Genomic DNA, 15,282 nt, shown 5'->3' on the forward strand with positions numbered 1-15,282 from the left:
CTCAAAGAGCTTCTGAGTCGTGTTGCCCCTGGCATGGAGGAGCTCGAGATATTCACCTCCACCTCGAACCCAAGCGATGAAAGTTCTGATGGGGGAGATAGTGAAGACTCCGGTCCCGACCGTCCCTTAAGTATCATTCATAGCACGGAGGACCGTGCTAATTTCTAAGTGTGGGGAGGTCGTTCGACCGATCTCCATGGGTAACATTCTCTTCTCTTCAATAACCATGGAGTTATGTTTTGCATATAGTTAGTATATGGCACACATAGTTAGTTTATTTCTTGTAAATACCCTTGCATGATAGTTTTTTATAGAATTACTTGGTCAAAGCAATAACTTTCTCTCCAAGAAACTGTGTCCTGGGTGACCTACCAAAAATTTTGAATTTTTTTGCAGTAAACTTGCTTTAAGAATGTATTTTGGAACATAGTGATCGAGTTAAGAACACAAGCATGAAAGTTTTGAGCCTATTGCATGGTTACATCTTTTAACCATTATTTCCATTCTTGTGTGCATATCTCTCTCCATGAATGTGATCCTTGATTTGTCTAATTCTATATGTCCATTGCTTTGTGTATGAATGCATTTGCGTGATTGAGGCCATTGTTTCATTAACCACTTTTCCCAAATAGCCTTAACCCTTATATCTACCATTGCTAACCAATTTTGAGCCTTTGATAAACCCTCTTGTTCTTAAACAGAGCATGCCAACAACCCTAAGCGAAAAGCCATGAATGTCCCTGAATTTGAATCCTTGATTAGCTTAGGTAAGTTAGGTTGTGTATTATTCATACAGGAGGAGTATACTTTGGGAATTCGGGTAGATATATAGGCGTGTAATTGTAGTGTAATTGAAAACTCTAGGATTTTGGGAACATACTCATGTGTTAAATGATTGCACCGTATGCATTGACACTTTAGTCCACTAAGAAACCCCAAGGAAAAGGGGATGTTGATAATGTCATATATATATATATATATATATATATATATATATATATATATATATAAATACCCCAAGATAAAGTAATAAAAACAATGCATATAGTAGGTGGACTAAAAAGAAGCCATGAGTATGCAAAAGGGTAGAAATTCAAGGGTAGCTAGGAATATATTGTAGTTGTATAGGTTGTTTTAGGTGTCTAGTGGGATCCGAGGTTGATCAAGGACTCAAATTTTAAACCCACTTAGCCATATACATCCTTACCTTCACCCTAGCCCTGTTACAACCCATGAATAAGACCTCATGATACTTGTAAGCATGCATTAAGTAATTGTCGATTGATTAGATGAAAGACAAATCTTGGAAAGCATGATTAGGAGGAGATTGAGTGACGAACCCTAGACACTTGAGCGAATAGAGCGTATACACTTCCGGTGAGGGTTCGATGCTCAACGCTTGTTCCCGGCTTTCACAAGCGTTCTTTCAGCAAGTCATATGCACTCTTTAGTGATACTCAATTTGGTAGAACTCGTGAACTGCATACTATCTTCACCCTATATGCTCACATGTATTCTTGAAGGTTGAATTCACTTTTGACCAAGTAGGTAGATGACTTTACATTAGTTACATGCATCCATTTAGATACTTAGCATTTCATAAACCCTTTCCCATCATAATCTTTGGTCTTTTTATTTTTAAGCATGAGGGCATGCTTGGTTTAAGTGTGGAGAGATTTGATAAACCCCGATTTCGTGGTTTATCTTGTGCTCATTTTGGGACATTTTATCAATAAGTCTCACACTTATTCACAAGAAATGCATGGTTTTGTGTTCACTTCCCAATATTGCTCTATGATGAGAAACATGCTTGTTTTACCTTGAATTTGCCATATTTTAACCATCTTCTATTGTCATTCAATGCCGTGATATCTTTGTTGAGTAATTTCAGGAGTTATAGGTTAGGATTGACTCAGAAGAGAGGGAGAAAGCATGTACAAAAAGGGAGGAACATGAAGAATTGAAGTATTGGAAGCAGCAGCATCGGCGCGTCCGCGCACTCCATGCGCTCGCGTGGGTGGGACTGGATAGAAGCGGCGCGCAAGGATGGACGCATCCGCGCAAATTGGGAGATTTCCATCGACGCACACGCGCAACTGGCGCGCACGCGTGGATCACAAAAGCATCGGCGCGCGCGCACGCATGGCGCGCACGCGTGGGAAGCTGCATGTGACCTCATTAAGAGAAATCGTGCCTGGCGATTTCTGAGGCCAAGAAGGCCTAATTTCAAGCTTTTTCTGCATGAAAAAGACCCAAGAATGCTGAGGGGAAAGGGGAGGAGAGTCATTTTTGGAAAAGGAGACATATTTTGAGAGTTTTTCTTGGTTCTTGGATGATTCTAGAGAGAGAAACCCTTGTTCCTCTCTAGATCTAGTTTCCATTTTGATTTTTCCTTATTGATTTGTTAATTGGATTTTGTTGATTACAGTTTTAATTGTTAAATTTAATTTCCTTGCTATAATCTCTCTCACATCTAGTGATAGTTTTATGATTCTTATTAATTGTTATTCTACCCATTTCATGAATATTGTGAATCTTGTTTTGTTGATGTTACATTGATGATTTCTATGTTTAATCTTGTTGATTGTTTAATTGTATGTTGATCATTGTTAGTGGGTATTTGTAGAATTCAATTTAATTTCTATTTTGAACATGTCTTTCATAAGCGCTTACCAAGTGTTTGATGAATTGTTTACTTTGATTATGGAGTAGTTTTTCACACTCTTGGCCTAGGTCAAGGGAATTGGGTAAACTTGAGTCATTGGGTCTAATGGATTTGATGATTTGGGAGCCCTAGGTGGTCAATTTGATACTCATTGACGCCAACCCACTACTAATCTAATTAGTAGGTAGGTTGGGACTTATGGGTTGATATAGCCAGGGCCATTTGACGTACTTCAAGTTTATGAGTAGATATCACGTACTTAAGACTTGGGAGTAGACTTAATGAGCTTGGTTCCTCATAATTGTCAAGATGAAGTGTTGGACAATGATTGTGACCCCAATTCCCATGCCTAGCCAAGAGTTATTTTTAGCATTCATATTTGAAACCCGATCTCCAATTTCACGTATCTTAGTAGTAGTTATTCGTTTAGCTTAAGGTAGAATTGAATAGAATATTGCTTGCTCATTGGGATTGCTTGGTTTTTGCTTGCGTAGTTGAATTCATTTGTTGCCATTTAAGATTACTTGTTTGTTAAGTTTTCCATTTACTTTTATGTTCATAACTCTCAACCCCGGATTTCTAACCAATGTCGAAGCACATGTTTGCCCATTCTTCGTGAGACGACCTGAGGTTTGAATACTTCGGTTATTTCTATTGGGGTTGAAATTGTGACAACCAAATCCCTCTTCTAAATTTGACCCCAAGGCTTGTTGTTGGTAGGCTATACTCACAACGAGGTGATATTAAAGAGAAAAATCTTACCAATACAACATCCCTTGGTCGCAAGACAAGTGAGTGTCAAATTTATGGCGCCGTTACCGGGGAATGGTTGCAACGTATGCCTCGATGTTGGTTATGTGAATATGTGAATATTGTAGATATTTTGCTCTTTCAATACTTAGCTAGAGTTTAAATTTCTTTTGCATATGCCCCACGCGTACGCGTGACCCCCATATTTTGAGCACACCAGGATCGTGCAAGCACTGCGCCATTGCACGGTCCAGACAGTGAGTTGTGCATGTAGGGTGCGGGAACCATGCGTCTAGCACAATTTCTTCCCACGTGTACGCGTGACTTATGCGTACACGTCACCCTCTATTTTCCCCTTCTCACGCCTACTCGTGCTAGACGCGTACGCATCGCATCCTATTTCTGCCTCTCACGCGGAGTGTGGCCTTACGCGTACGCGTGACCCCCTGCCCTGTTTCACTCACTTGTTTTCCTCTCTTCTCTCAATTTCTTTTCTTATTTTCTCTTCTCCTCTTTTCTTTCCTTTTTTCAACCATCATCCAACACTATCAATCACCATCCACCACCACCTTATTTAGTTAGTTAATTAGTTAGTTCGCTTAATTTTTGTTTTAGGTGATAAGTGTTGGATTATTGATTTAATTAGCTGATTTGCTGTTTATTGTTGTTGATTACCGATAGGATGCAATTTGGCATCATTGTTCTTAATAGTCATTGTTGGATTCTAATAAACCACTATTTTATGGTTTATCTTGTGCTTATTTGAGTGGTTTTTATCAATTCTTTGCTCACTTATTCATATAATTTGCATGATTTTACAATTCCTTCCTAATTCTGTGATAAAGTTGAAAACATGTTTCCTAGGCCTTTAAACTGTCAATTTTAGTTATCCTTTATTACCATTCGATGCTGTGATCTGTGTGTTGAGTATTTTTAGGCTGTATAGGGTAGGAATGGTTTAGAGGATGGAAAAAAAACAAGCAAAAGTGGAAGGAAAGTGCGAAAATGAAGTTTTGAGAAGCTGGCAGCGATGCGCACGCGTGAGTGACGCGTACGCGTGCCTAGCGCACGCATACGCGTGACTGACGCGTATGCGTGACAAGGAATTTCGCCAAACGACGCGTACGCGTGACCTACGTTTACGTGTGACATGCGCCACGTGCAGAATCTTGCAGAAAGTGCTGGGGGCAATTTTTGGGCTGTTTTTAGCCCAGTTCCAAGCCCGAAAAACACAGAATAGAAGCTGCATAATGGGGGGATCAAAAGAGAACTTTCATTTACATAATTTTATATTTTAGATGTAGTTTTCTAGAGAGAGAGGCTCTCTCCTCTCTCTAGGTTTTAGGATTTCTCTTAGTTTTAGGTTTATTTCTTCTCAATTCTAGGTTCAATGTTCCTTTAATTTAGTTTCTCTTCTACTTTTATTTGTTCTAGCATTCTAGTTTATTTGTTCCCTTTGTTGATTACTTTATGTTGACAATTTGGTTTATGAATTCTCTTGTTAGATTTGATTTTCTATTTTATCCAATTTGAGGTATTTCAGATTTATGATTGCTTTCTTCAATTTATGTTATTGATGCTTTCAATTTAATTTAGATTTCTCTCTTTTTGCCTTTGGTTGAGTAATTGGAGACTCTTGAGTTATCAAACTCCTTTGTTGATTGATAATTGGAATTTGCTAGTTGAATTGAATTTCACTAACTCTAGTCTTTCCTTGGAGGTTGACTAGGACTTGAGGATTCATATTGATTTATCCACTTGACTTACCTTCATAGTTAGAGGTTGACCAAGTGAAAGCAATGAACAATTGATATCATAATTGATAAGGATAACTAGGATAGGACTTCTAATTCTCATATCTTGCCAAGAGCTTTATTAGTTATTAGTTTAATCCTTGCAATTTTATTTCCTTGTTCCCTATTTCAAAAACCCAAAAGGATACTTCTTCACAACCAATAATAAGAACACTTCCCTGTAATTCCTTGAGAGACGACCCGAGGTTTAAATACTTCGGTTTATTTTTATTGGGTTTGCTTAAGTGACAACCAAGTTTTTGTATGAATGGATTATTGTTAGTTTAAAAACTATACTTTCAACGAGATTTTATTGTGAATTCTTTACCGATAGAAATCCGTTCGTCAAAATGGCGCCGTTGCCAGGGAATGCAAACGTGTGCCTTATTATTGGTTATTGTAAAAACTTGCTTTTTGCTTGTTTGCTAGTTTTTATTAGTTTTAGGACTTTGTTGCTTATTTTTATTAGTTTTTATTTTTATTTTCTCTTATTACTATGAACTCTCACCCATGTGGCTATGAGTTTGGTTATAATTATGTTGTAGGAAGAGGAGATTGCAATGCAAACATGCATCAAGGTTGGGACAATCAAAGATGGGAGGAGCCACAAGGAATTGATCAACCTTCTTGGTAACAACCTCCACCAACGTACTATGATCAAGAGCCATTCCAAGAAGCATACCAAGATAACGGCTATGGTGGGCACTCTTTTGAGTATCAACAACCACCACCATATGCCTATGAACCCCCTCCTCAACATAATTTTGAACCACCATACTCACAAGCACCTTACCACCAAACACCCCATATGATCCTGATCTTTACCACCATACCAAGAGCCTTACGAGCCATACTTAGAACCACCACCTCAATATACACCATCTCCATATCCTTATCAAGACAAACCACCTTCCTATCATGAACCTTTTCTCCCAACAAATGAACCTTCCTATCCACCCCAACCTCCATTGGATACCAACACTCTTACAATTATTCACCAAAGATATGTAACCATGGAAAGCACACTTACCGGTCTAATGGTGCATTACCGGTCTAATGGTGCATGAAATTGTAAATCAAACTTTTCACAACTCGTACCACTAACCAGTAAGTGCACTGGGTCGTCCAAGTAATACCTTACGTGAGTAAGGGTCGATCCCATGGAGATTGTCGGCTTGAAGCAACCTATGGTTATTTTGTAATTCTTAGTCAGGAAATTAGTAATAAAAATGATTTGGTTTATGAATAGTAAATAGCATAAATTAAATAATACTTGTTATGCAGTAATGGAGAATAGATTGAGGTTTTGGAGATGCTCTATCTTCTGAATCTCTGCTTTCCTACTGTCTTCTTCTTCACGCACGCAAGGCTCCTTCCATGGCAAGCTATATGTTGGTGGATCACCGTTGTCAATGGCTACCATCCGTCCTCTCAGTGAAAATGGTCCAAATGCGCTGTCACCGCACGGCTAATCATCTGTTGGTTCTCACTCATGTTGGAATAAGATCCCGTGATCCTTTTGCGTCTGTCACTACGCCCAGCACTCGTGAGTTTGAAGCTCGTCACAGTCATCCCTTCCCAGATCCTACTCGAAATACCACAGACAAGGTTTAGACTTTCCGGATCTCAAGAATGGCCGCCAATAATTCTAGCCTGTAACACGAAGACTCTGATCTCACGGATTCGAATGCTCTATTGTCAGGAGATGCAATCAAACACGTGAACCAGGAATCAAAGAGATACACACTCAATCTAAGGTAGAACAGAAGTGGTTGTCAGGCACGCGTTCATAGGTTGAGAATGGTGATGAGTGTCACGGATCATCACATTCATCATGGTTAAGTACGAGCGAGTATCTTAGAACAGAAACAAGCGTGATTGAATAGAAAACAGAAGTAATTGCATTAATCCATCGAGACACAGCAGAGCTCCTTACCCCCAATCATGGAGTTTAGAGACTCATGCCATAGAAGATACAAAATTCAGATGTGAAATTTCATGAGGTACATAGTAAGTCTCTAAAAGTAGTATTTATACTAACTAGTAGCTAGGGTTTACAGAAAATGAGTAAACTAAGATGGATAGTGCAGAAATCCACTTTCGGGGCCCACTTGGTGTGTGCTTGGGCTGAGCATTGAGCTTTACACGTGTAGATGCTTCTCTTGGAGTTAAATGCCAGGTTGCAGCTTGTTTGTAGCGTTTAACTCTGGTTTGTAACCTGTTTCTGGCGTTTAACTTCATAATAGAACAGGAAGTTGGCATTTAAACGCCAATTTGCATCGTCAAAACTCGGACAAAGTATGAACTATTATATATTGATGGAAAGCCCTGGATGTCTACTTTCTAACGCAATTGAAAGCGCGCCAATTGGGCTTTTGTAGCTCCAGAAAATCCATTTCGAGTGCAGATAGGTCAGAATCCAACAGGATCTGCAGTCCTTTTTCAGCCTCTGAATTAGATTTTTGCTCAAGTCCCTCAATTTCAGCCAGAAAATACCTAAAATTACAGAAAAACACACAAACTCATAGTAAAGTCCAGAAATGTGATTTTCGCATAAAAACTAATAAAAGTATACTAAACTTTTGTCATACGGAACCCATCTTTCATGGGTACAGCGTTAATTTCCTTAGTTTATGGGTACTTTTGTCAGCGTTAGTAAACTTCATAGGTACTTTTGGTAGTTTTTCCCTAGAGAAATGATAAAACTGTTATACTAATTGAGGAATGTAGTGCTATCATCCAACACAATGTGCCTCAAAAATTGAAGGACACAGGAAGCTTCCAAATTCCCTGCGTCATAGGGGAAATAACAGTTGAAAAAGCCTTGTGTGACTTGGGAGCTAGTATAAACTTGATGTCCTTAACTATGATGAAAAGAATAAAGATTGAGGAAGCCAAACCAACAAGAATGGCCCTCCAACTGGCAGATCGATCATTTAAATTCCCTCATGGAATAGTAGAAGACTTGTTAGTGAAAGTAGGAGACTTTATCTTCCCTGCTGATTTTGTGGTGTTGGACATGGAGGAAGAAGCTAAGGCCTCAATAATCTTGGGGAGGCCATTTTTAGCTACTACTGGGGCCATCATTGATGTTCAAAAGGGTGAACTAACCCTTAGGCTACATGATGAAAGAATGGTATTCAATGTATTCAAAGTTATGAGCTATCCACCAGAGGCACTAGGAGAGTGTATGAGGCTAGATGCAGTAGAAACTGTGGTGTAAGAGACCTTTGAAGAAGCACGTGGAGAATTGACAGAGGGTGACTTCATGTTAAATGTTGAGGTTGCTGATGTCAACTCAGCTAAAATGCCTATTCCAAGCACATTGGAGGAGAGGAAAAAGGAGAAAGAAGCACCCAAGCTGGAGCTAAAAGCACTGCCTCCTACTCTCAAGTATGCATACTTGGGAAGTGATAGAAGTTACCCAGTAATCATCAATTCTGCCCTTAGTCAAGAACAGGAAGAGGAATTAATCAAGGTGTTGCAAAAGCACCAAGATGCCATTGGATGGACCCTTGCTGACTTAAAAGGGATAAGCTCATCCATATGCATGCATAAGATCTTACTGGAAGATGATTCCAAACCCTCCATTCAAGCCCAAAGAAGATTGAATCCTATCATGAAAAAAGTAGTCCAAAAAGAGGTGATGAAGCTATGGCAGGCAGGAGTCATTTATCCCATTTCCGACAGCCCATGGGTACGTCCTGTCCATGTGGTTCCAAAGAAGGGAGGGATCACCATTGTACTCAATGAGAAGAACGAACTCATTCCCACAAGAACAGTAACATGCTGGAGAATGTGCGTTGACTATAGGAAACTCAATGAGGCAACTAGAAAAGATCATTTTCCACTTCCTTTTATGGACCAGCTGCTGGAGAGATTGACAGGACATGCATACTACTATTTTTTTGATGGATATTCGGGTTATAATCAAATAGTGGTTGATCCAAGAGATCAAGAAAAGACATCATTCACCTGTCCATATGGAGTTTTCGCTTACAGGCGCATGCCTTTTGGATTGTGCAATGCCCCTGCAACTTTCCAAAGATACATGTTGTATATTTTCTCATACATGATTGAAAAATTCATTGAAGTCTTCATGGACGATTTTTCAGTTTTTGGAGATTCCTTTCCCAATTGCCTTAATCATCTTGCCTTAGTGTTAAAAAGGTGCCAAGAGACAAACCTAGTTCTAAAGTGGGAGAAATGCCATTTTATGGTAACAGAGGGAATTGTCCTTGGCCACAAAATTTTAGAAAAAGGCATAGAAGTAGACAAAGCTAAGGTGGAATTAATTGAGAAATTACCTCCACCTAGTAATGTCAAGGCAATTAGGAGCTTTTTAGGCCATGCTGGTTTCTATAGAAGGTTTATCAGAGATTTTTTCAAAATTGCAAAGCCTTTGAGCAACTTATTAGTCTTTGATACACCTTTTGTATTTGATTAAAAATACACACTAGCATTTGAAACATTGAAAAGAGAGCTTTCCTCAGCACCTATCATTGCTCCACTTGATTGGAATCTGCCTTTTGAACTGATGTGTGATGCATCAGACCTTGCGTTGGGGCAGTACTTGGACAGAGGAAAGGCAATTTAGTGCATGTTATATATTATACCAGCAAGGTTTTGAATGAAACTCAAAGGAATTATACCACTACTGAGAAGGAACTACTGACAATAGTGTTTGTAAATTCCTCTATTTTTTTATATCGATTCATCCATACTTCCATTCTTTGTAGAGGGAGACTAACTGCTTGCCGGCTGGGAGCTGTATGAGCGGTAACGTCCACGTACGGCTCCGTGAGAAGGGCGGTGGACAGAAATGGCCTTGTTGTACCTCACTCTCGTCTTCAATGGGGTCTGCTCTTTTTTTTTTTGGGAGAGTATGCCAATATGATCTTAATGAGGTGCAGGGCTTTGCATCTGACATTCGTTGGGCTTCCCTCTTCGGGAGCCTGCGTCCCGGCGTTTTTGTGCATGCAATAAACCCCTCCGGCTGAAGACTAGTGGTAGGTGGTCCTGACAAGTTTAGATCATATCTCATTGGATCTAAAGTTATTGTTTTCACTAATCATGCAGCACTAAAATATTTACTTGCAAAACAAGAGTCAAAACCAAGACTGATAAGGTGGATTTTGCGATTACAGGAGTTCAACATTGAGATTAAAGACAAGAAGGGAGTGGGGAACAAAGTAGCAGATCATTTGTCCAGAATTTCTTGTGAAGAAGGTAGTACCCACAAATCAAGTGTCAATGAATTCTTCCCTGATGAGCAACTAATGCTGGTTCATAAGGCACCTTGGTTCGCAGACATTGCTAATTTTAAGGCTACTGGGGAAGTTCCTTCAATGATCAACAAGCATCAGAAGAGGAAACTCATTAATGATACAAAGTATTTCATTTGAGATGAGCCATACTTGTTCAAAAAATGCTCAGATGGATTGCTCAGAAGATGTATTTCAGAGGAGGAAGGAAGGGAAGTCCTATGGAATTGTCATGGTTCTTGCTATGGAGGCCATTTTGGAGGAGAAAGAACCGCAACAAAAGTCTTGCAGTGCGAGTTTTTCTGGCCCACCATCTTCAAAGATGCAAGAGAGCTAGGGAAGAATTGTAATGAGTGTCAGCAGGTTGGAAATTTGCCCAAGAAAAATGAGATGCCACAGCAATTCATCTTGGAACTTGAGCTGTTTGATGTATGGGGGATTGATTTTATGGGACCATTCCCAACCTCATACTCAAACAGCTACATTCTGGTGGCAGTGGACTATGTGTCCAAATGGGTGGAAGCCATTACAACTCCTACAAATGACAACAAGGTGGTGTTGAAATTCCTAAGAAAGAATATCTTTAGTCGGTTTGGAGTTCCCAGAGCACTCATCAGTGATGGAGGAAGTCATTTTTACAACAAACCATTAGAAACCCTCCTCTTGAGATATGGGGTAAAACACAAAGTTGCCACACCTTATCACCCCCAAACAAGTGGTCAGACAGAAGTATCCAACCGAGAGCTAAAAAGAATCCTGGAAAAGACTGCGGGAGCTGATAAACCCCATTTATAGGGTTTATCTTGTGCTTGATTTAGGAGATTTTATAACCTTTTACCCACATTTATCCAATGAAATGGCATGCTTTTGTTATTCTCCTTTAATTATGCTTAAGAGTGAAAACATGCTTTTTAGATCTTATAATCGCTAAATTTAATTCACCTTGATTCCATTTGATCTCTTGATATATTTGTTAAGTTATTTCAGATAGGAGGCAAAGATTGGATTGAGGGAATGAAGAAAAAGCATGTAAAAATGGAGAACTCATGAAGAAATGAAGGAATCGCAAAAGTTGTCAAGCCAACCTCTTTGCACTTAATTGATCACAACTTGAGCTACAGAAGTCCAAATGATACGGTTCTAGTTGTGTTGGAAAGCTAACATCCGGAGCTTCGAAACAATATAAGATTTGTCATAGTTGCTATACGTATGGTGATGCGTACACACACTGTATACGCACACGTCATTGCTACCATATGATCCACTTAAAGCAATACATGGCCAGCGAATTCTAAAGCCTTGTGGGCCCAATCCAACTCATTTCTGATGCTATTTAAGCCAAGGATTGAAAGAAAATTGACATACTTTTACATACTTTTGATCATTAGTTTAGTTTAGATTAGTTTTGGAGGGAAAGTTAGTTTTAGAGAGAGAAGCTCTCACTTCTCTCTAGGATTAGAATTAGGATTAGGTTTAGTTCAATAATCTAGATCTAGGTTTCAATTCATGCTTTCTTCTTCTTCTACCTCTCAATTCTATGTTGTTACATTCATGATTCCTCTATTCTTTTGTTGTAATTTCCTTTATGTTGCTTCTATATTTTGTTGTAAATCTACTATTGTTCCTTCCATTTTCTTTTAATTCAATATGAGGTAATTCATAATAATTGTGTTTCTTTTGATTGTTGTTGTTGATTTCTTACATTCTATTGTTGTTAGATTCTATTTTTGTTATCAATTTACTATGCTTCTTTTTTTTGCCTTCCAAGTGTTTGATGAAATGCTTGGTTAGATTTTAGTGTAGATTTTTCTCCTCTTGGCCTAGGTAGAGTAATTAGTGACGCTTGAGTTATCTAATTCCCTTGTTGATTGATAATTATAAGTTGCTAATTGATTTGGATATCACTAACGCTAGTATTTCCCTTGGGAGTTGGCTAGGACTTGTGGAATCAAGTTGATTCATCCACTTGACTTTCCTCCATGGTTAGAGGTTAACTAAGTGGTAGCAATGGACAATTTGTGGTCACAATTGAGGAGGATAACTAGGATGAGACTTCTAGTTCTCATATCTTGCCAAGAGCTTTATTAGTTGTATTTTACTTTCTTGCCATTTATCTTTCTTGTTTCTTATCAAAAACCCCAAACATAACTCACAACCAATAACAAGGACACTTTATTGCAATTCCTAGGGAGAACGACCCGAGGTTCCAATACTTCGGTTTATAAATTTAGGGGTTTGTACTAGTGACAAATAAATTTTTGTATGAAAGGACCATTGTTGGTTTGGAAACTATACTTTACAACGAGACTTCATTAGTGGAATTCTAAACCATACAAAAGTCCTCTCATCAAAATGGCGCCGTTGCCGGGAAATTACAATGGTGTTGTGTTATTGGTTATTGTATATATGTGGATAGTGTGAATAGCCTTTATTTTTGGATTGTTTGTTAGCTTTTGTTAGTTTTAGAACTCTATTAGTTTTGTTTTTATTTGTTACTATGAATTCTAGTCCTTGTGGTTTTGGATATGGTTATGACTATGTTGTCGGTGATGGAAACTTGAATGATAGCTCACATTATGGGAGAGATGAATACTTGAGAAGGGAGCCACATCCATATGAGCAATCATCATGGCAACCTCCTCATTCAAGCTACTATGATGGTAATCCCTCCTATAATGCATATCATTCCAATGGATTTGATGGTTCTTATCATGATTATTCCACTCAAACACCATCATTCCATGCATCAAATTCTCAACATAGCCCTCAAACACCATCATTCCAACCACCATATTCTCAATCCACATCCTATTTCCACCAATTGTCTCAACACAATCCTAATCCATATTCCCCCTATGCATATCCTTGTGATAATTATGAACAAGCAACCATTGAATCACCACCACTCCAACATATTTACCCTTTAAACCAAGTTTCCATGGATGATACACTTGGTATCATTCCTCAAGAGCAAGAAGAGCTCCAAACCACACTCACTAGTTTCACCTCTACCCTCCAAGAACTTATGTCCCGTATACTTCCACCTTCTACCAACAACCAAAACACCTTCCAACCTCCAAGCTTTGGTGAACCTCCTTTCCAACCACATGATGAATTCTTCTTTCCATCACAATCCTCCATGGAAGAATATCCATGTCCATCAATCCAAGAGCCATATGATCCTACTTATGTTAGTGAAGAGGAACAAAAGTCAAAGGATCATCTCAAGGAAGCAATGAATCGGCTTCAAGCAACCATCCGTCAAAAGTTAGATTCGTGGGATTCATGCCACAAGCAAAATATGTCCACGGATGATTGTGAAAAAGCAACGAAGAGAAAAGTATGAGTGAGATTTTAGAGTCTCAAGTTGAGAACAAGGAAATAGAGTGTGTTTTGCAACAAGTGAAAAAGATGGAGATTGTTGAAGAAGAAGAAGTGAGAGAAGACCTAGGGGAGGTTGAACAAGAAGAACGTTCCATCATTGAAGACAACTCTACATCAAGTGACAATGGTGATCTTGTTGAAGCTTTTTCCATGGGATGTGAAACCGATGTTGAGGAGGCATGTGCATAACCTCCAATGCATGTTTTGATCAATGAGGAAGAGTTGGAAGAAGTTAGCAAACAAAAGGAAATTAAAGAAAGTTGTCAAAAGATGGAAGTCATCAACGAGGAGCCAAAGGAAGTGGAGCCTACAATGTCAAGAACATTGGATATCTTCCTTGCTAAGTCACCATCCAAATCACAAATTGAGTGGGTAATCATCTCATCCTTTAATTTTCTTGGCCCGTATCAATATGCATTGTTAGAAACGGATGGTCAACTTAGAACTATTTGTGGGTTAGAAAGTAGAAAAGAGTTGGATGTTGGTTGGCAACAAGAATCAAGGTACATAGTGGATAGAAACTCAAATTTTAGGATTCAAAGGTGGAGTGGAATTCAAGTCAATGAAATTAGGATGATGAGAAGGAGTTACAAAGAGAAGTCAATAAGTTTGTCACCCTATTGGAAGCATGAAGATCAAGAAGAAGGAGGGTTGACAAACAAAGTATAGGACCCCGGAATATGCATAGACAATCATCAACTTTGGGGCCTTGTCACTTGCTTACACTTCCTTGAAGACTTTATGCGCCTAATTTGGGATCCCGGAGGCTATTGGAAGTGCAAACATTGGTGGAGATTTAAGGAAGAGTTCAAGCATAAGCCACCCTAGCAAGGACTCCACCAAATGTCCAATTTAAGGACTTTAAATAAAAGTACTAGGTGGGAGGCACCCCACCATGGTAAACTCTTTCCACTCTCTTATAGATTTGATTAATAAGTGATTTGAGTTGCCATTGTAAGTAGTTTTTCCTCTTCATGTAGTTTTGTCTTAATATCTTGGTTGTAGTTGCTTAAAGTGCAAGTTATGTTTGTTTGCACTTGAAATTTTTTGTTAATTTTGTATTTTAGTTGATCTTGAGTTGTAGGTAGTGTTAGGGAGATTTTTAGCTGTTTATAGTATTTCTGAAAAAAAAGGGTCAAGGACTGAAGAAGCGGAAGATTGATGGTTTAGAAGTTATAGTAAACTCTCGTTGCAAGTATCATTACCAAACCAAGCAATCAACCTTTCTTACAAAAGTTTTGGTTGTCACAAGTAACAAATCCCTTTAAAATTAATAACTGAAGTATTTAAACCTCGGGTCGTCTTCTCAAGGAATTGCAGGGAAGTATGTTCTTATTATTGGTTATGAGTCTTGTAAATTGGAGGTTTTGAAAGTAAGGAACCAGTATGTTAAATGATAAGAAAAATAAAATAGTAATAATAAAAT

The 15,282-nt window shown here is 38.7% G+C and overlaps 1 protein-coding gene across 1 annotated transcript; it reads left to right on the forward strand.

Moving 5' to 3' along the window:
• Positions 1–8,476: 8,476 nt before the first annotated feature.
• On the forward strand, positions 8,477–10,809 carry LOC148568015 (uncharacterized). Its single transcript, XM_088484649.1, has 5 exons — positions 8,477–9,264; positions 9,762–9,831; positions 9,948–10,091; positions 10,356–10,547; positions 10,645–10,809. Exons 1-5 carry the CDS (start codon positions 8,477–8,479, stop codon positions 10,807–10,809), a joined length of 1,359 nt encoding a protein of 452 aa, XP_088340775.1.
• Positions 10,810–15,282: the final 4,473 nt, after the last annotated feature.

The sequence above is a fragment of the Arachis ipaensis genome, chromosome B4 (assembly GCF_059453495.1).
Source record: "Arachis ipaensis isolate K30076 ecotype BB chromosome B4, ASM5945349v1, whole genome shotgun sequence".
In the NCBI taxonomy this organism is placed as follows: Eukaryota; Viridiplantae; Streptophyta; class Magnoliopsida; order Fabales; family Fabaceae; genus Arachis; species Arachis ipaensis.

What these genes read in the sequence shown, in the direction of transcription:
- LOC148568015 (XM_088484649.1), top strand. Translation starts at nt 8,477, where the DNA reads ATGTTAAATGTTGAGGTTGCTGATGTCAACTCAGCTAAAATGCCTATT. An exon ending in ACTTTCCAAAGATACATGTT is followed by an intron (nt 9,265 to 9,761) that starts GTATATTTTCTC and finishes GTGATGCATCAG; the next exon opens with ACCTTGCGTTGGGGCAGTAC. An exon ending in TTATATATTATACCAGCAAG is followed by an intron (nt 9,832 to 9,947) that starts GTTTTGAATGAA and finishes CATTCTTTGTAG; the next exon opens with AGGGAGACTAACTGCTTGCC.